At 44.9% G+C, this 19604-nt stretch overlaps 1 protein-coding gene across 1 annotated transcript; it reads left to right on the forward strand.

Moving 5' to 3' along the window:
* Positions 1 to 982: 982 nt before the first annotated feature.
* Positions 983 to 19178, forward strand: LOC139410104 (NACHT and WD repeat domain containing 1). The gene is made up of 20 exons (XM_071155548.1): positions 983 to 1035; positions 5977 to 6062; positions 6205 to 6321; positions 6738 to 7086; positions 7345 to 8689; positions 9138 to 9341; positions 9561 to 9720; positions 10658 to 10775; positions 10939 to 11103; positions 11453 to 11650; positions 11842 to 11964; positions 12067 to 12272; positions 12444 to 12707; positions 12834 to 12951; positions 14518 to 14666; positions 15234 to 15513; positions 17566 to 17942; positions 18065 to 18241; positions 18344 to 18449; positions 18621 to 19178. Exons 2-20 carry the CDS (start codon positions 5979 to 5981, stop codon positions 18926 to 18928), a joined length of 4848 nt encoding a protein of 1615 aa, XP_071011649.1. The 5' UTR covers positions 983 to 1035; positions 5977 to 5978; the 3' UTR covers positions 18929 to 19178.
* Positions 19179 to 19604: the final 426 nt, after the last annotated feature.

The raw sequence follows: 19604 nt of genomic DNA on the forward strand, positions 1-19604 counted from the left end.
ACCAGGTTATACTTCTGTATGAAGCTTTTCTGAAATATCTTATTTCTATTAAGTATAAATAATGGGATATTTCAGAAAAGCTTCATGAGGCATTAAATAAATGTTATGCTTAAGTATAATCCAAAGCTACCCTTGTTGCAGAATATTCTTAAGTGTTCCCATGATAAAATAAAAGCTCAGTTTCTGAGATTTCTGATAATTGATTTGTTTAGTGGCATCAAGCCCGTCAGCTCCTAAAAGTGCTTGGTGAATGCTACAGTCTGATAAGTTGAAACCAATGACTGTATATTAAAACACTCTATTAGTCTTGCCCCTTCTCCCCCATGTCATTAAAGGTGAGCCTCAGCTGCAAGGCAACAGCCAACTCCCTCTTCTCCTTTCCTTACCCTAAGGGACCTCCAGTCCCAGGAAGGCACCATTCGTAAACATAGGCCCTGCTCCAATACTTTGAAAGGGCATCCTACCTTCCTCCCCTCAATGCAATCACTGACTGGGTGGGGGAGAGCTATTTTAGAGAAACCTTGGCTTTCACCTACCTGCTAGTGTTACACCGGTGATTACCTCAAGGAAAAGAGGAACGAAGGGTGCAATTTGAAAATATTTGAACAGGGCCCAAGGTTGTCTTGGAGAGCTTGATCTCCAAGGATATGACAAATAGGATTCAACGGGAGAGGGGGAAAAACATTCAGGTGTGTATCTCTCATCTAATTTCACTTTGCAACATGAAGCACAAGGAACAAGGGGCAATTGGATTGGATGCTTAAATAGTTATCTAAAAACTGTAACACAAGTACATGCTTACAGTCAGAATAGATAAGTCTGCTCACATGCTTCTCTGATGACTTTTGGAAGCTGAGCAATTATTGTGGGTCATTGTGAGATGAGAGGGAGGTTTTAGCCTGGGACAGTGCTAGGTGAGGAGGACCATGGCATCGCCAAGAGGATCACTCATGGAGGTTCTCAAAGGCCGGGCGACTGAAGGACTGAAGCTCAGGTCCAACGTGGTCCGAGTCTTTGTCAGCTCCACATTTACAGGTGGGTGTATTTTCATGATGGTATGGGTTCAGTATTTTCATTGTAACATGGGCTCAGCCTCGCGTTATAACACAAGGCATATACAGTTGCGGCCAAATATATTGGCACCCTTGAACATAAATAATTTCCTATTTCTTCTAAAATAAGTTGAAATTGAAGAAAACCTTTGGTCCCCACACCTTATTGGATTTTCAACATTGCATAACCAATTTTATTTTTGTAAACTTAAAATAGAAAATGAAGACACATGGCATTGACAAAATTATTGGCACCCTGGAGCTAGTATTTGGTTGCACAGTCTTTGGCCAAGATAACTTCAGACAAACTCTTCTTGTAGCCATCAATGAGCTTGCTGCACCTTTTCCACAGATTCTTCCATATTTGAGGGGTACCCTCCACCAACTGCTGTGTTCAGCTCTTGCTATAATTTATGGATGTGATTCAGATCTGGCCACACCAGAACAGTCCAGCATCTCTCTTTGAACCATTTTTGATGTGTGCACCCTGAAGATGGTTCATTATGAAACACGGGACTGCTCTGGAGTGACCATCGAAGAGTCCGGATGATTATTATTATTTTTTTTTTTTGAACTTTTATTTATACAGGTTTTTTCCTCATTGAGATAACATCTCTTTTTCAAGAGAGACCTGGTCCAATAGCAGCACAGGGAACAAAGCCAACACTGTCACAACATGAAACAAAACTATAGACACACATACAGTACAACAATTGCATGTTACGTTAAAAAACCCCCACAAATGTCTCGACTAAAAAACTGTTGTCCTAAAGACAATTACACTCTTATATGATATTTACATATAAACTCCACCAACAAGACTAGATAATCATATGTTTTAATGTTCAGGAGAGAGTGCCAGGACCTGAGTAACTAAAACTATTTCTACCGAAACCTGTTCTAATTCTTGGTACTGATAAAAGGAAATGAGAATGGGACTGTAATTTATATTTATTTACCGACCTGATTAAAAAGAACAGAGAAAAATAGTATCTTACCCAATATGACCTTATAAATCAGTGTACACCAGTGTTTAAGCCTACGCAAGGTCAATGACGATGAGCCAACAGCGCTGTAGAGATCACAATGATGTGTAAGACGTTTTTGATTTGTAATGAACCTGAGGACCGCATGATATACTGAATCAAGTGCTCTCAGGGTGGTGGTTGAGGCCTGCATACATATACAGTGGGGCAAAAAAGTATTTAGTCAGCCACCAATTGTGCAAGTTCTCCCACTTAAAAGGATGAGAGAGGCCTGTAATTTTCATCATAGGTACACTTCAACTATGACAGACAAAATGAGAAAGAAAAAAATCCAGAAAATCACATTGTTGGATTTTTTATGAATTTATTTGCAAATTATGGTGGAAAATAAGTATTTGGTCAATAACAAAAGTTTATCTCAATACTTTGTTATTTACCCTTTGTTGGCAATGACAGAGGTCAAACGTTTTCTGTAAGTCTTCACAAGGTTTTCACACACTGTTGCTGGTATTTTGGCCCATTCCTCCATGCAGATCTCCTCTAGAGCAGTGATGTTTTGGGACTGTTGCTGGGCAACACGGACTTTCAACTCCCTCCAAAGATTTTCTATGGGGTTGAGATCTGGAGACTGGCTAGGCCACTCCAGGACCTTGAAATGCTTTTTACGAAGCCACTCCTTCGTTGCCCGGGCGGTGTGTTTGGGATCATTGTCATGCTGAAAGACCCAGCCACGTTTCATCTTCAATGCCCTTGCTAATGGAAGGAGGTTTTCACTCAAAATCTCACGAAACATGGCCCCATTCATTCTTTCCTTTACACGGATCAGTCGTCCTGGTCCCTTTGCAGAAAAACAGCCCCAAAGCATGATGTTTCCACCCCCATGCTTCACAGTAGGTATGGTGTTCTTTGGATGCAACTCAGCATTCTTTGTCCTCCAAACACGACGAGTTGAGTTTTTACCAAAAAGTTATATTTTGGTTTCATCTGACCATATGACATTCTCCCAATCTTCTTCTGGATCATCCAAATGCTCTCTAGCAAACTTCAGACGGGCCTGGACATGTACTGGCTTAAGCAGGGGGACACGTCTGGCACTGCAGGATTTGAGTCCCTGGCGGCGTAGTGTGTTACTGATGGTAGGCTTTGTTACTTTGGTCCCAGCTCTCTGCAGGTCATTCACTAGGTCCCCCCATGTGGTTCTGGGATTTTTGCTCACCGTTCTTGTGATCATTTTGACCCCACGGGGTGAGATCTTGCATGGAGTCTTCCATTTCCTAATAATTGCTCCCACAGTTGATTTCTTCAAACCAAGCTGCTTACCTATTGCAGATTCAGTCTTCCCAGCCTGGTGCAGGTCTACAATTTTGGTTTCTGGTGTCCTTTGACAGCTCTTTGGTCTTGGCCATAGTGGAGTTTGGAGTGTGACTGTTTGAGGTTGTGGACAGGTGTCTTTTATACTGATAACAAGTTCAAACAGGTGCCATTAATACAGGTAATGAGTGGAGGACAGAGGAGCCTCTTAAAGAAGAAGTTACAGGTCTATGAGAGCCAGAAATCTTGCTTGTTTGTAGGTGACCAAATACTTATTTTCCACCATAACTTGCAAATAAATTCATTAAAAATCCTAATGTGTGATTTTCTGGATTTTTCTTTTCTCATTTTGTCTGTCATAGTTGAAGTGTACCTATGATGAGAATTACAGGCCTCTCTCATATTTTTAAGTGGGAGAAAATGCACAATTGGTGGCTGACTAAATACTTTTTTGCCCCACTGTATGTGTATGTATATGTATATATATACATATATAACATCACTAAAATCTAAATCTACGTGTAATGTACATAGTACCAGCTCCTTCTTGGCCTCCAGAGAAAAACAACCCTTATGCCGGTAAAAAAACTATTCTCAGCTTGAGCTTCCTTATCAAGTTCTCCACATGAACATTGAAGCTCAGCTTGTCATCATCCCACACACCCAAATGTTTGTACACTTTGACTTGCTCTATAGTATTCCCAGCCAATATAGCAATGACATGATTTGTAAACATGCCTGGCATTTGAAAATACCAGGCATTTTGTTTTACCTGAATTCAGAACCAGCTTTAAATCATACAGATTCTGTTGTATGATGATAAATGCTCTTTGGGCATTTTCAAAAGCTTAAGGTAAACTACTATCCCTTGAATAAAGAACAGTATCATCTGCATAAAAAGGAGCATCTGCTGTTTCAATATAATCCCCAATGTTGTTGATATACAAAATGAACAACAGTGGGCCAAAAATAGAACCTTGCAGAACACCTGAGCGCAACTCTTTGGACTCAGATTTACAACCATCCGCCATTACACATTGTGTACGATTTGATAGGGAATTTATAAACCAATCTAGACCATGACCAGTAATTCCACAACATTTTAACCTTTGCACTAACACAGCATGGTCCATAGTGCCAAATGCCTTCGACAAATTAATAAAGACACACAATGTAACTTCTTGTCAAGAGCACAGTGGATGTCATTTAAAACCTTCAATGTTGCTGAATCAGTGCTGTGGCCAGATTTAAGCCTGATTGCATTCCATTTAAGATGTTATTTTCTTGGAGGTAGGCCTTCAGCTGCCTACTAAAGACACCAATACCTTAGACAGTGCAGACAATTTTTATATGGGTCGATAGTTGTCAAGTAGCGAAGGATCTCCACCTTTCAGGAGAGGCAGTACAAAAGCCGATTTCCATAACTTGGGGATTTCCTTATCATCAAGCATAAGGTTAAAAATACATGCTAAGGGAGAGCAATGATGCCTGCAGCTAGGTGTAGGAAGTGGGGGTCTAGATCATCAGGGCCAGGGGATTTTTTTTCTATCAATTTATTTCAGGGCTTCTGAAACAGAGAAGGATGAAAAGGGAACCTGGCGATGGAGAGCACAGGGGTGTCAGGTAAATTCATAGGGGGCTCAATTATACCTTGACCTTCTCAAATAAACTGCCTGCATCTAGAAAATGCTGTCAGAGTGGAGGTTCTCTCAGTTACAATCTGTGTGTCTTCCAACAATTGTTTTGGAAGCTTGTGTATCTTTTTTGCACTCCAAACCATTCACTACTTGCCAAAATTTGGATGGATTATTTAAATTACCTGAAGTAGATTTCAGGTAGTGGTCTGCTTTCAATTTACCAATCATAGCCACACCCATATTTCGAAGAGGTATCACATCCATAACTTATGGTGAGAGCTGAAAACAGCAGTTGGAGAGTATCCCTCAAACATTGAAGAATTAAAGAACTTTGCTGCTGAAAGTGGGGAAAATTTGCCAGTAGAATGGTGCAGCAAGCTCATTAGTAGCTCCATAAAAGCATTTGGTTGGCAGTTATCTAGGCCAAAGGCTGTGCAACCAAATACAAGCTCCGGAGTGCCAATAACTTTGTCCATGCATTTGTCTTTATTTTCTAAATTAAAACTTAAGTTTACAAAAATACAATAACAAGATGTGGAGACAGTTTTTTTCAATGGCAACTTATTTTAAAAGAAATAGTGAATTATTTAAGAAAAGTGCAACGGTGCCAATATATTTGGCTGCAACTGAATTGATCAGAGATGTGATTATTCCTTATTTAGCAGATGCTACATCATCACTACAACGGCCCAGCCATTGTATCTGTTTTGAAAGAATCATATCCCGAATTTGCAGGGGCGCAACTTTGGTTCTAGAAGTTGGGAGGATATAACAACCTACCCGACCGCTCAGAGGTGTCCGCATGGTTGCCTCGTTTTGTATCACATTCCAAGGGGGGGGGGGGAATGCAATTTCAGAATGTGGGGTCCTGTCCCCAGTGAAAGTTGCACCCCTGCTAATTTGTAATCTTCCGGTGAATAGCCTCGTGTTTAGTTTTGGGTAACACTGCAAACCTAGTGTGTTTTCTGACCTGATGTGACCGTTTGGCAGATATGAGCAGTGAAAGAAATGCCTTATTGGACAAAACCTATCCTGAACTTCAAGCTTTTTGTCAGAGTCTGGGCTTAGTGTTTGAGGTGAGTAGCAGTACATTACGGGCCGCCATCAGACACATGTCAATTCATTCTAATTTCATATGAATTCGGAGATCATTATTCGGAGAAGTGTGATGTTAGTGTTGTTGGAGGAACTTCTGTATTTAGTTCTTTATCCCTGAAGGTTGTGGATATGAGATGGGGTCTCCAGGATGCAATTGCTGTGGACCACATGACCACAGAACTGTGTCTTAAGGAAATCGAGGCCTGCAGGAAAGTATCCGTAGGACCAAGTTTCATTGTAAGTGTTGTTCAATACTGTTCCTCTAGCACAGGGGTCCAACTCCGAACCTGGAGAGCTACAGGCTTTTCTTCTAACCCATGACATGAAATAACTGTGGCCCAGACTGAAGACGGATCATTTGATACCTGTATCCCAACGTTTGTTCCACGTTGGTTCAATGTAATTCCATTGAAATGATGCGCAAACAATGTTGATTCAACCAGTGTACCCAGTGGGATGTAAGTGCTGTCTACTGTGCTGGGTCAAAAACCTGCACACCTACTAGCTCGCCAGGACAGGAATTGGAGAACCCTGCACAAATGTTAATTGGCTCTTCTTTTCCTTGAATTCAATGGTTCTTGAAATATATAATTCCAGCAGGGTGTTATGTGTTTTGATTTAATTTGATTCGATATGTCTCCCTTGTTCTCAAGGCTCTGCTGGGGAACCGGTATGGCCACCGCCCTATCCCCCGTGTCCTCCCAGGAAAACAATTTGAGGTGCTGCTGTCCAAGCTACCACAGGACCAGGTGGGGCTTCTCCACCAATGGTTCAGGAAAGACAACAATGCTGTTCCGCCTGTCTACGTTCTTCAGCCAATCACAACTCTGTTGCCCCACTACAATGACCTTCAGCCTGAGAGAAGGCCGCTGCAGGATGACAGTGTCATTTCCTGGCGCTACACAGAGGCTCGATTATTGCAGCTCCTACGCACTGCGGCCGTGCAGGCTGAAAAAGACGGGGATATAACGGTTGAACAAAAACACCAGTTCTTCAAATCTGGTCAGAGCTTGCCAATGTCTTGGACCAGTCATGTTAGAATAGGAGCAAGCTAAAAACCTGTTATGTTCTGCCTTGTGATGTGTAGACAAGTGTTGCTAGATTCAGTCTTGGTGGCTTTCTAGTTACATTTCCACTTAAATTACTATTTATTCGCAATGACTTGGTAGCTTATTTGCTCATTAGCTGTAACTTATTGTAGAAAATCCACATTTTGTAGAACCAATCAACCCATTTTCTGGTGTTCTCCCTCCTCCATAGTGGCGGAGCATGAGATAGAGGAGGGTCTGCGAATTCCAGATGGGGACGAGAGCGAGCCCTCCGCCATCCTCTTCGTGCGGGAGCTACCTCACTTGCGTAAGAAGGACGGCCCGAAGCGGCTGGCCCAGTACATGGATGTGACGGCTGATGGCCTGCTGGATACCGAGGCTCAGGAACTCCTCTCGGGCCTCAAGTCGCGTCTCTTCGCTGCCTCGCCGGGCATGCTCAACCTGCACAGTGTGGAGTTGTGCAAGGGAGCCATCGAGCCCAGCTGCAAGGAGCATGCCCAGTACCTGGAGAGCCTCTGCGAGCAGCTCGTGTCCCAGACGAAGGCCCGCATTGCCAGGAGGGTTGGTGCTGGTTCGTCAGTGGAGGCTGGTGAAGTGAGGACGAATGGGGCAAGAGGAGGAGATGCAAGTCAGAGGAAGGGGGAAGAGGACAGAGGTTGGCTGCTCCAGGAGCTTAGTCACCACATGGCTTTGAGTGCCGGGAAGTGTTCAGGCGTATTTCGCGGCAGGGAGGGACTCCTTGGGAAGATCTGTCTGGCCATGTGGGAGCACACCAACACCCGCCACACGCCCCTGGTGGTGCATGGGCCACCAGGTGTGGGAAAGACAACGCTGCTCTGCAAGCTGGCACAGGAGATGCGTGGCCTCCTGGACCCCAGGGCTGTGGTGGTGCTCAGGTTGCTGGGGACGTCGGCAGAGAGCTCCGACCTGGGCCGTGTCCTCCAGAGTGTCTGTTTCCAGATCTGCTCTGTGTTCAGTTTGTCACCTCCCACTCCAATAACAGCACACACGAGTGAGGACCTGGTGAGGTTTTTCCATGGCCTTCTAGCTGAGGTGTCGGAGCGAGGAGACACACTTCTTCTGATACTAGACTCCTTGGACCAATTGTCCTCAGCCACCCAGGGCCAGAAACTCCACTGGCTACCCAAAGACATCCCCCCCAATGTCCATTTGGTGGTGTCCACCGCAGATACAGGCTCTCCAGTTTTGGCTAACCTTCGGAGAACAGTCGAAGTGCCGGGAAATTTCTTTGAAGTAGAACCCCTATCATGTGACCAGGGCAGAGAGATCATGAATGCCTACATGAGGGAAGCGCAACGAAGCCTGACTCCAGAACAGTGTGAAGTGGTACTGTGTAGCTTTCAGCTGAGTGGAAATCCTCTGCATCTGAAGCTACTGCTGGACATGGCCAGGCGATGGGCGTCCTATACACCCGTGACTGACCTGGCCCTGAGCAGTAGTGCACAGGAAGTGATGTCACAGCTACTCCAGACCCTTGAGGAGAGGCATGGGAAGCAACTGGTTGGCGCAGCTTTGGGATATATCGTTTCTGCTAGGTGAGGTGTTCGTGTACACACACAGATGCATAGTCCACAGGAGGCTTGTGAGGGGAGGACGGCTCATTATAGCTGGAATGGAATGGAATCAAACACATGTGTTTCATGTGTTTGATTCCATTTATTTCCATTCTAGACATTATTATGAGCACATCCTCCACAATTAAGGTGTCACCAGCCACCTGTGACGCACATACACACGCCCACACACATCTGGTGCATTAACCGACAATACAACATTGATATTTCAATCATTAGACCACTGGAATATCAAGCCAGAGTCATACTTTAACCTACAGACAATCCACATGACGAATTCCCAGATCAAAAGCTGCCGTACCCCCCCCCCCCCCCCCTTATCATACATTGGGGTTAGAAACTGAAAAATCCATCCTTCTATTTATAAGGATTTCTTTTCCAAATGATTATTACTCATTCTGTTCTCCAGGGGTAGTCTATCAGAGGCAGAGCTGCGTGATATCTTGTCCCTTGATGACAATGTCCTGGCTGAAGTCTACCAGTACTGGCTTCCCCCCAACCACTCCCTCATCCGCCTCCCCCCTCTACTGTGGGTGCGCCTCAGGCACGACTTGGGAGAACTCCTTGTGGAGGGACAGGCCAATGGCGTCACGGTGCTCGACTTCCACCACAAGTAAAGATCCTCTCTATATATCTCAGCCAAACAGGTTTAGGGGCTGGGGTTCCAAACTCAGATTAAGCCATTTATTTTTGCTAAAAATCTATTTTAATAATGTAGATTTTTCATTGAGCATGCTTCCAGTCCAGTAGTAGACAATACTTCTTGTATTGATCTGCTTATGGCAGAACTTCCAATCCTGTACTTTGTCTGTGCAATTTAATATGGTAATAGGCTGTTGACTGAAACTGTGCGAGAGAGGTACCAGAGGTCAGAGCAGCAGGCTGACAGACACAGGGTCCTTGCTGAGTACTTCTTGGGTAGCTGGAGCCAAGGCCGATTCAAAGCTGTCCTCCTACCCCCACTGACGACCACATTGGACGCTGACCGCAAGGTAAACAGAATGATGGGATTTCAGTTCAGTTTCCTATGATGACATAGAATGGCACCTCAAAGAACCCTTAGATGTGTTTTCAATAATAATCGGTGTACTCCTCTAGTCATTACAGTGTAAAATACAAGGGTCAACTCAGATAGTCCTTGTAGCCATTTTGTTAGCTATTTAGCAGCCTTATTGCTTGGGGGATAGAAGCTGTTCAGGAGCCTGTTGGTGTCAGACTTGATGCACCGGTACCGCTTGGCTTGCGGAAGCAGAGAGAACAGTCTATGGCTTGAGTGGCTGGAATCATGAACAATTTTCCTGGCCTTCTTTTTACACCGCCTGATGTAGAGGTCCAGGATGGCAGGGAGCTCGGCCCCAGTGATGTACTGAGCTGTCCGCACCTCCCTCTGTAGCGCCACGCAAACAAGGCCTTAGCACCTCAAAAGAGTGACGGCCATGATTTGCAAACCAAGTGCAAACGGATTTTACCGGTTGAATCACGCGAACATGTCTGCAGTCAGACAGACGTCCACCAGGGTGGTCAACTAAAACAGACTTCCACGAACAAACGGCAGATGAATGGTAGATCAACGTTCGGTGTGTGTGTGTGTGTGTGTGTGTGTGTGTGTGTGTGTGTGTGTGTGTGTGTGTGTGTGTGTGGTCCATTTGAGCTGGATAAAAGTCTCTGACACTCAGGGCCTTTTTTTAGAGGGAGCACAAAAAACACAAAAAATATCACAGTAAATAAGATCTGAAACTTAGGAAGAACAATTGATAGAGATGCACAAGAGGACATGTTTTCCATTTAATGAAATGGACGGTTGCTTTTGATACTACCTTGAAGCTAACCGGACGTGTTTCCATAGTGAAAATGTTTCCGCGGGTTACTTGTGTCGTGTTGAATCATGAACGTACACCTGTCTACTCTCTCCCCTGGCATGTTGCCAAGGTGCCCCCTCAGCCTCTGTGGTTCGCTGAAGGAGTGGCAAATGTCAAAAAGCTGCAGGAGCTGCCCTACCACCTCCTCCACGCAGGCCTCTGGGAGGAGCTGCGCCAGGAGGTCATAGGTAAGGCCACAGTGCAAAAGTCAATGGTGGGAAGAGCCAATACTGGCAGACAGACTTGGCTGATTTGAATTCTCTTATTGTTGATGTCAGGATATTGTCTTACTGTGTATGATGATGTCATATTACGAAGTCTACCTTTAAGCTGCGACTCTTTGCCCCACAGGCAGTAGTGAGTGGCTGTACTGTAAGACTCTGACCTGTGGCGTGGCCAGTGTCATTGAGGACCTGACCCTCTGCACCAAGCTCATGGACTGCCCCGAGACTCAACTGATCCGAGACACTTTCATTCTCCTCAAGCCCACCCTGGACTTTCTAGATGGCCAGATGGGTCAGATGGGTCAGGGGGGGTGGTATCGTAGTCGAGTGTTACATGTTCAATTAATGCACGTTCTGTTGGGTTTAAATCTGCCCGGTTTCAGGTAAAGTAGCTGGATCACTATTTCACATATTTACGAGCGATGCAACAACAACAAAAAAATTCATAGATCAAAAGAGAATGAGTGCTAACTGTAGGGTAGGTTATTGATGACTCTCGTCCCTCTGGCTTGGAACCAGAAACATTGGCATTATACTTGGATGGGTGGGTGGTTGGGTGATACTGTATCAGGAGAGCCTTCTCTTCACACTATCTCACCAACTATCTCACTCCGTTCTAATACTATGTTTCCTCTCCAAAGACCCCCCCCTCTTCTACACAGAGGTCTTGGCCAGGCTCCACTCCTTCGCTGAGATGTACCCTTCACTGATAGGACGACTCTGCTGCCAGTGTCACGACTGGCTCTCATGCTGTCCCGACCCCATTCTTGTCCCCAAGTGCACCTTCCTCCAGCCTCCAGGGGGAGCGCTAAAGACGACGCTTGCTGGTTTACAGAAAGGTTTGTACACATAGTGTAGGATTCTCCTGTTCATTGCAATTGAGCCCAGGAGTAGGATGAAGTAGCCACCAGATGCTGATCTAATGTCAGTCTGTTTTTCACATCTCCAATGGTTAAAGTTAGGATATGGCATGGGTAAGCTGATCTTACATCTGTGCTTAAGGACAGCTTCTTGTCTTGTCTGTCTGAAGGGGTCACAGCTCTGGATATTTGCCCAGAGAGAGGGATCCTGCTGGCAGGCTCAGAGGACGGGAAGGTGATTGCCTGGGACCTCAATGATCTAGAGGTCATCCAAACCTTAGTGGGACACACAGGTGAGGGCGAAGGTGTGTGTGTGTGTGTGCGTGTATTTCTAAGGAAAGGTATTTGAGTTTGTAATTAATCACTGTCAAGCGTATCCACATTCTGCTCTTCAGCTAAGGTGCTATCAGTGAGAGTGATTGACAGCGGCACTCACTGTCTCTCATTGGCTGCTGACGGGAGTCTGAGGAAGTGGAGCCTGCTGAGTGGCAGGCAGCTGTACTGTACCCAGGAGGCGGTGTCCATTAACTCCTTACCTTCCACCACACACATCCATGTGTCTGAGGAGAGGGCGCTTGTCTTCACTCACTCTGGAGGCCAGGTATGACAGACATGTGAAGGGGTTAATTGTATTCTATCAAATACATTTTCTTTGAGGAGTTTTCCTTCAAATGCATCTTTTCAATCATTCTGTTAACCAACCTTTTTTATATTTACAGTATGTACTCACAAAAAGATATGATCATCTGTAACGCTTCTGCTTTACCTGCAGGGGAAAGTATGGCATCTTAACACAACAGAACTGCTCTTCCAAGTCAAAGATACCGGTGTCTCCATTATTCTTGGATTTTTGAATGGAATGGTCGTCTCCCTCTCAGACGGAGGACTTGTCACATTTTCCCACCCATCTGCCGAGGACAAGACAGCGCAGATACATTTGGAAAAATCTTCACATAGTTTGACGCTGACGGCAACCCTTACACTGCAAAGAAATGGCCGACTACTTATAGCATCCAAGGAGGGCTTTCTCTATCAGGTCCAGATTGTCGAAACATGTCCTGGAGGAGGATGATTCAATTTCCTATTAGATGGACTGTATTTCTGATTTTAATGGCATAATTGGTTTCTCATCGCATTCTGTTCGACCATCTGTCATTTGTAGGTTTCCAGCACGGTACAGGGCAGACAGTCACAGTGGACTCTGAGACAGACAGTCACAGAGCTTCCAGTCTGTGCAACCTTCCTCTCCGCCTCAGATGACGAAAGGATACTTTTGGCAGGTAGCAGTACTACAGTACAGGAGGACCTTAGGAGGAACCCCATGAATGGCATTGACACTATGTAGCCTACCTCTGTGTCTCTATGGTTCAGGGGGTTGGAGTAGAGTTTCATTCCCATATGGGCCACATACAGTGCATTCGGTAAGTATTCAGACCCCTTTACTTTTTCCACATTTTGATACAATACAGCCTTATTCTAAAATGGATTTAAATATTTTTTTTCCCTCATCGATCTATACACAATACACCATAATGACAAAACAAAAACAGTTTTTGTAAATGTTTGTAAATGTGTGGCTGTGTACTTAGGGTCGTTGTCCTGTTGGAAGGTAAACCTCCACCCCAGCCTGAGATCCTAAACACTCTGGAGAAGGTTTCCATCGAGGATCTCTCTGTACTTTGCTCCATTCATCTTTCCCTTGATCGTGACTAGTCTCCTAGTCCCTGCTGCTGAAAAACTTCCCCACAACATGATGCTGCCACCACCATGCTTCACCGTAGGGATGGTGCCAGGTTCCCTCCAGACATGACACTGGGTATTCAGGCCGAAGAGTTCAATCTTGGTTTCATCAGACCAGAGAATATTGTTTCTCATGGTCAGTGTCCTTTAGGTGCTTTTTGGCAAACGTGCCTTTTACTGAGGAGTGGCTTCTGTCTGGCCACTCTACCATAAATGCCTGATTGGTGGAGTGTTGCAGAGATGGTTGTCCTTCTGAAAGGTTCTCCCATTTCCACAGAGGAACTCAGGAGCTCTTTCAGATTGATCATCAGGTCATCTCACTGACCAAGGCCCTTCTCCCCCGATTGCTCAGTTTGGCTGGGCAGACAGCTCTAGGAAGAGTCTTGGTGGTTCCAAGCTTCTTCCAATTAAGAATGATGGAGGTCGCTGTGTTCTTGTGGACCCTTCAAAGCTGCAGACATGTTTGGGTACCCTTCCCAAAACCTGCGCCTTGACACAATCCTGTCTCGGAACTCTACGGACAATTCCTTCGACCTCATGGCTTGGTTTTTGCTCTAACATGCACTGTCAGCTGTGGGATCTTATATAGACAGGTGTGTGCCTTTCCAAGTCATGTCCAATTAATTTAATTTACCACAAGTGGACTCCAATAGATTTGTAGAAACGTCTCAAGGATGATTAATGGAAACAGGATGCACTTGAGCTCAATTTCGAGTCTCACAGCAAAAGGTCTGAATACTTATGTAAATAAGGTATTTCTGTTTTTTTATAAATCAGCAAAAATGTCTAAAAACCCGTTTTTGTTTTGTCATTATGGGGTGTTGTGTGTAGATTGATGAGGAAAAAAACAGATTTAATCCATTTTAGAATAAGGCTGTAACATAACAACATGTGGAAAAAGTCCTTTGGTTTGAATACTCTCCGAGTGCACTGTATAGCCTGGTCCTAGATCAGTTCATGTTGTCTTGCTGACTTCTTGACTATAGTAATTAGCAAGACCGCACAAACCGATCTGGGACCAGGCTAGGCCACATATACTGAATGTGCTAACTGGAAAAGTGTCTGGCAAAAGACTATTATATACAGTAATATTCATATCATTACAGGCTGTGAGAGGACACTGGTCCTTTTCCATAGAGAGTCAGACTGTGTCCAGAGCTTCCTGGATCTGCACCACGAGGACACAGTGTTGTGTGCCTGTGTGTCAAGCGACAGCAGAGTGGTCATCTCGGGCTCTGAGGACCAGACTATACGGGTCAGTATTGGTTAATTGGTACCCATGAAAATGATGCACTTGTATACAACTTGTTTCTAGACTGTTCTGTAGTTATTGATTATTACTGATAATAGATGGCATTGATATAGATGGCAATGTAGAGGATATAGATGGCAAGTCACATACTGGGCTTATTCAAATAAGTCACTTGTTCCCAATGACGAACTTTGATCCAAATGTCTTATCTTGATCCCAGATCTGTTTGTGTGTTTTTTCCAACTGCCATTGTTATTGGTATAGCTACAACTTTGATGAAACATCCCTAGATAATGTGGCCTTGTGATATCCTACGTTTCTAAATTGTGCCCCAAATATACACTGAGTGTATTGAGTTGCACTGCCAATGCTTCCCACAGTTGTGTGAAGTTAGCTGGATGTCTTTGGATGGTGGATCATTTGTGATACACATGGGAAACTGTTGAACATGAAAAACACAGTAGCGTTGCAGTTCTTGACACGAACCGGTGCTCCCGGCACCTACTAGTTGCAAGACAGCACAAACAGATCTGGGACCAGGCTAACATTGATCCACTCTGCTTTTTACAGGTGTGGTCTATGACCACGGGAAACCTCCTTGACTGTTTCCTTGGCATGGATGCCCCTGTCACCACTCTGGCTCTGTATGAGGGCACTGTCGTCTCCGCCTCCTCCTCAGCCTACTACCTGAAGCTGTGGCATCTGCCCTCACCCAACAACCCTCAGCAGAGACCCAATTGCTGCATTCCAGCCGGGTGCCCTCAGGTTGCCCTCACTAAAGATGGCGACACGGTATACTATGTTAGAAACGTAGGCCAGAAAGAAGTGATTACATGGAATTGTCACACAGGTAAAAATACATATGTGCACCTTATGTTTGGGTGAAAAATATGACCTACTTGAAAATTGTCAAAGCAAAAGTTCATAGGGATATACAGTGGGGAGAACAAGTATTTGATACACTGACGATTTTTGTAGGTTTTCCTACTTACAAAGCATGTAGAGGTCTGTCATTTTTATCATAGGTACACTTCAACTGTGAGAGACGGACTCTAAAACAAAAATCCGTATGATTTTTAAGTAATTAATTTGCATTTTATTGCATGACATAAGTATTTGATACATCAGAAAAGCGGAACTTAATATTTGGTACAGAAACCTTTGTTTGCAATTACAGAGATCATACGTTTCCTGTAGTTCTTGACCAGGTTTGCACACACTGCAGCAGGGATTTTGGCCCACTCCTCCATACAGACATTCTCCAGATCCTTCAGGTTTCGGGGCTGTGTGTTTTGGGTCGTTGTCATGCTGGAAGACCCAGCCACGACCCATCTTGAAGGCTCTTACTGAGGGAAGGAGGTTGTTGGCCAAGATCTCGCGATACATGGCCCCATCCATCCTCCTCTCAATACGGTGCAGTCGTCCTGTCCCCTTTGCAGAAAAGCATCCACAAAGAACGATGTTTCCACCTCCATGCTTCACAGTTGGGATAGTGTTCTGGGGTTGTACTCATCCTTCTTCTTCCTCCAAACACGGCGAGTGGAGTTTAGACCAAAAAGCTCTATTTTCGTCTCATCAGACAACATGACCTTCTCCCATTCCTCCTCTGGATCATCCAGATGGTCATTGGCAAACTTCAGACGGACCTGGACATGAGCTGGCTTGAGCAGGGGGACCTTGCGTGCGTTGCAGGATTTTAATCCATGACGGCGTAATGTGTTACTAATGGTTTTCTTTGAGACTGTGGTCCCAGCTCTGTTCAGGTCATTGACCAGGTCCTGCTGTGTAGTTCTGGGCTGATCCCTCACCTTCCTTATGACCATTGATGCCCCAAGAGGTGAGATCTTGCATGGAGCCCCAGACCGAGGGTGATTGACCGTCATCTTGAACTTCTTCCATTTTCTAATAATTGCGCAAACAGTTGTTGCCTTCTCACCAAGCTGCTTGCCTATTGTCCTGTAGCCCATCCCATCCTTGTGCAGGTCTACAATTTTATCCCTGATGTCCTTACACAGCTCTCTGGTCTTGGCCATTGTGGAGAGGTTGGAGTCTGTTTGATTGAGTGTTTGGACAGATGTCTTTTATACAGGTAACGAGTTCAAACAGGTGCAGTTAATACAGGTAATGAGTGGAGAACAGGAGGGCTTCTTAAAGAAAAACTAACAGGTCTGTGAGAGCCGGAATTCTTACTGGTTGGTAGGTGATCAAATATTTATGTCATGCAATAAAATGCAAATTAATTACTTAAAAATCATACAATGTGATTTTTTGGATTTTTGTTTTAGATTCCGTCTCTCACAGTTGAAGTGATAGGCCTCCCGGGTTGCGCAGTGGTTAAGGGCGCTGTACTGCAGCACCAGCTGTGCCACGTGCAGTGCATGCTAACCAAGGTTGCCAGGTGCACGGTTGGTGCGACACATTGGTGCGGCTGGCTTCCGGGTTGGATGCGCGCTGTGTTAAGAAGCAGTGCGGCTTGGTTGGGTTGTGTATCGGAGGACGCATGACTTTCAACCTTCGTCTCTCCCGAGCCCGTACGGGAGTTGTAGCGATGAGACAAGATAGTAGCTACTACAACAATTGGATACCATGAAATTGGGGAGAAAAAGGTGTAAAAAAAAGAAAAGAAAAGCAAGAAGTGTACCTATGATAAAAATGACATGTTTTGTTAGTAGGAAAACCTGCAGAATCAGCAGTGTATCAAATACTTGGTCTCCCCACTGTATTTATCATAGAGAAAGAATAAGAAATAATGTTACAAATGTGAGTGTATAATGTGAACCTAGAAGGGCTAACGAACATGTTTCATTGTATGTTTTCAATATCCACATGCAACATGGAGAATATTTGCTTGTATTTGACAATGGGGGCCTGTTAAAGAGAATCTCTCTCCTGTTTGTCTCAGGCTCTTCCACTGACACCATGGCCGTCTCTGCTGAGGTGTGTTGCCTAGAGCTGGCCCAGAACAAGAAACTCCTCTTCTGTGGCCTCACGACTGGCACGGTCCTCATCTACCCCCTAGCCTTCCCCAAAGAGACCCTGTGCATCCCACCTCCTGAGACCCTGCCCACGGTGCGCTGCATGGCCATTGGCGGCCAGGAGAAGCACATGGCCGTGGCCTACGAGGACTCAGTGTGTCTGTTTGAGATCACGGCCAGGGACAGTTTCCCCAGCGTGGAGGGGCCCTCCGCAAGGTTTGCCCTCTCCCTGCTCCACTCGCCCGTCTCCTCCATGGCCCTGCTCCCAGACTGTAGGCTGCTGTACGGAACGGCCTGCGGGGAGGTCTGTAGCATCATTGGCCGACGTTACCCATAATGCTCTGTAGGCCTACAAGATATTTCGTTTTAACTTAGTAAAGATGTTGCTGAAGCTAGCATTGTGTCCTGTCTCCTTATTAATATAAGGTCACCATGTACGACTTCAAGTCCGCCTCAACCGCCACCCTGGATGGCCACCGCAGCAGGGTCAACTGCGTGACGACCAGCAACTGGGGGACGCACGCCCTGGTGGGCTCAGAGGACGCCGTGCAGAGGCTGTGGGGGCTGACCCCCCTGGTGCTGGATCACACCATGGAGTACAAGGTCAGGTTAAAGGTCAACGGTCTAGTCAGGGAGAATCTATTTTTCAGACACACCTCAGATTGACTCATTGACATAAATGTGTTTGTACCTTTTGAAATACAGGGGTTCTTGTTTGAAGGGGTTCTCTGTGCAGCGTTCTCTGAGAGTGACAAGCACGTCTTCACTGGCTCACAGGATAGAACTATTAAAGTCTGGGATGTTGCTAGTGGTATGTGCTCACTACATTTCTCCATTTGAGTTTTTTTATTTTATTTTACATTGTTTGTTTACTACTATTACAAATAAATGTTGCTCGCTACTATTTCAAACCATATATCAAACCCACATTGGTATACACAAATGAACACTACATATTGTGTATCATTTTTTTTTGTCCCAGGGAGTCTGTTATTCGTCCAGTATGTCTACGCTCCTGTCACCAAAATGTTGACCTACAGGAATGGCTTTGTGGCAATCTCTCAGCTGGGCTACGTCATCAAGGAAGGATTCCGCTGTCCGGATGGCGTCTGTCCGGAATACAACCCACTCCGGAACGTCAACGCACACTACAGGGTCACGTCCCGGCAGAAGACTGCAGACAGCCCTCACAGCGTCATCACAGAGATCCCTGAGTACAATCCCGCTCAGTTTAACTTCATGGCCCTGATGCTCAAGAGCAAACCCTCTCACTCATGCCAACTGTTGTAAGGAAACTGACATAACATAACAGACATAGTGTCAATTGTAGAGATCTAGTGTCATATACGGTCCTAAGGTGTGCTGCTACTGTATACAGTAAGTTGACTTCAGTTTCCCACACTGAATTATATGAAAATAGGGGCTATGTCTGTCAGCTCAATTCACTTGCTTTAAATCAGCTATGCACATTACTTATTATAAAACATTCTGTGAAATGTAGGAATTTGTGTTAGCACATGTTCATCACATGACACGTAGAGATGACAAATATACAAACTGTTACAAAATGCCGTGATTATGTATAAAAGCATCAATATGCAGAACATTTAAGGGCTAGTTGCTGTACAAAGCACACATGTACACTGAGTGTACAAAACATTAGGAACACCTGCTCCTTCCATGACATAGACTGACCAGGTTAATCCAGGTGAAAGCTATGATTCCTTATTGATGTCACTTGCTAAATCCACTTGTCATGGAAATTACCACCAGGGACTCAGTCAAACATTAAATTACTCATTATTATCAGTAAACTGGAGAGGTTCCAACCAACTTAATGCACAATAGTACACGTTGTTCGGGAGATCTGCCGGGGCAGTCCCGTTAGTTCTCTTATAGTTGTATTTGCATGATTTAGCTTATTCATAATTAATTAATCATTAACGTTTGGTTCATGCATGTAACC

Source organism: Oncorhynchus clarkii, chromosome 5, assembly GCF_045791955.1.
Source record: "Oncorhynchus clarkii lewisi isolate Uvic-CL-2024 chromosome 5, UVic_Ocla_1.0, whole genome shotgun sequence".
Lineage (NCBI taxonomy): Eukaryota > Metazoa > Chordata > Actinopteri > Salmoniformes > Salmonidae > Oncorhynchus > Oncorhynchus clarkii.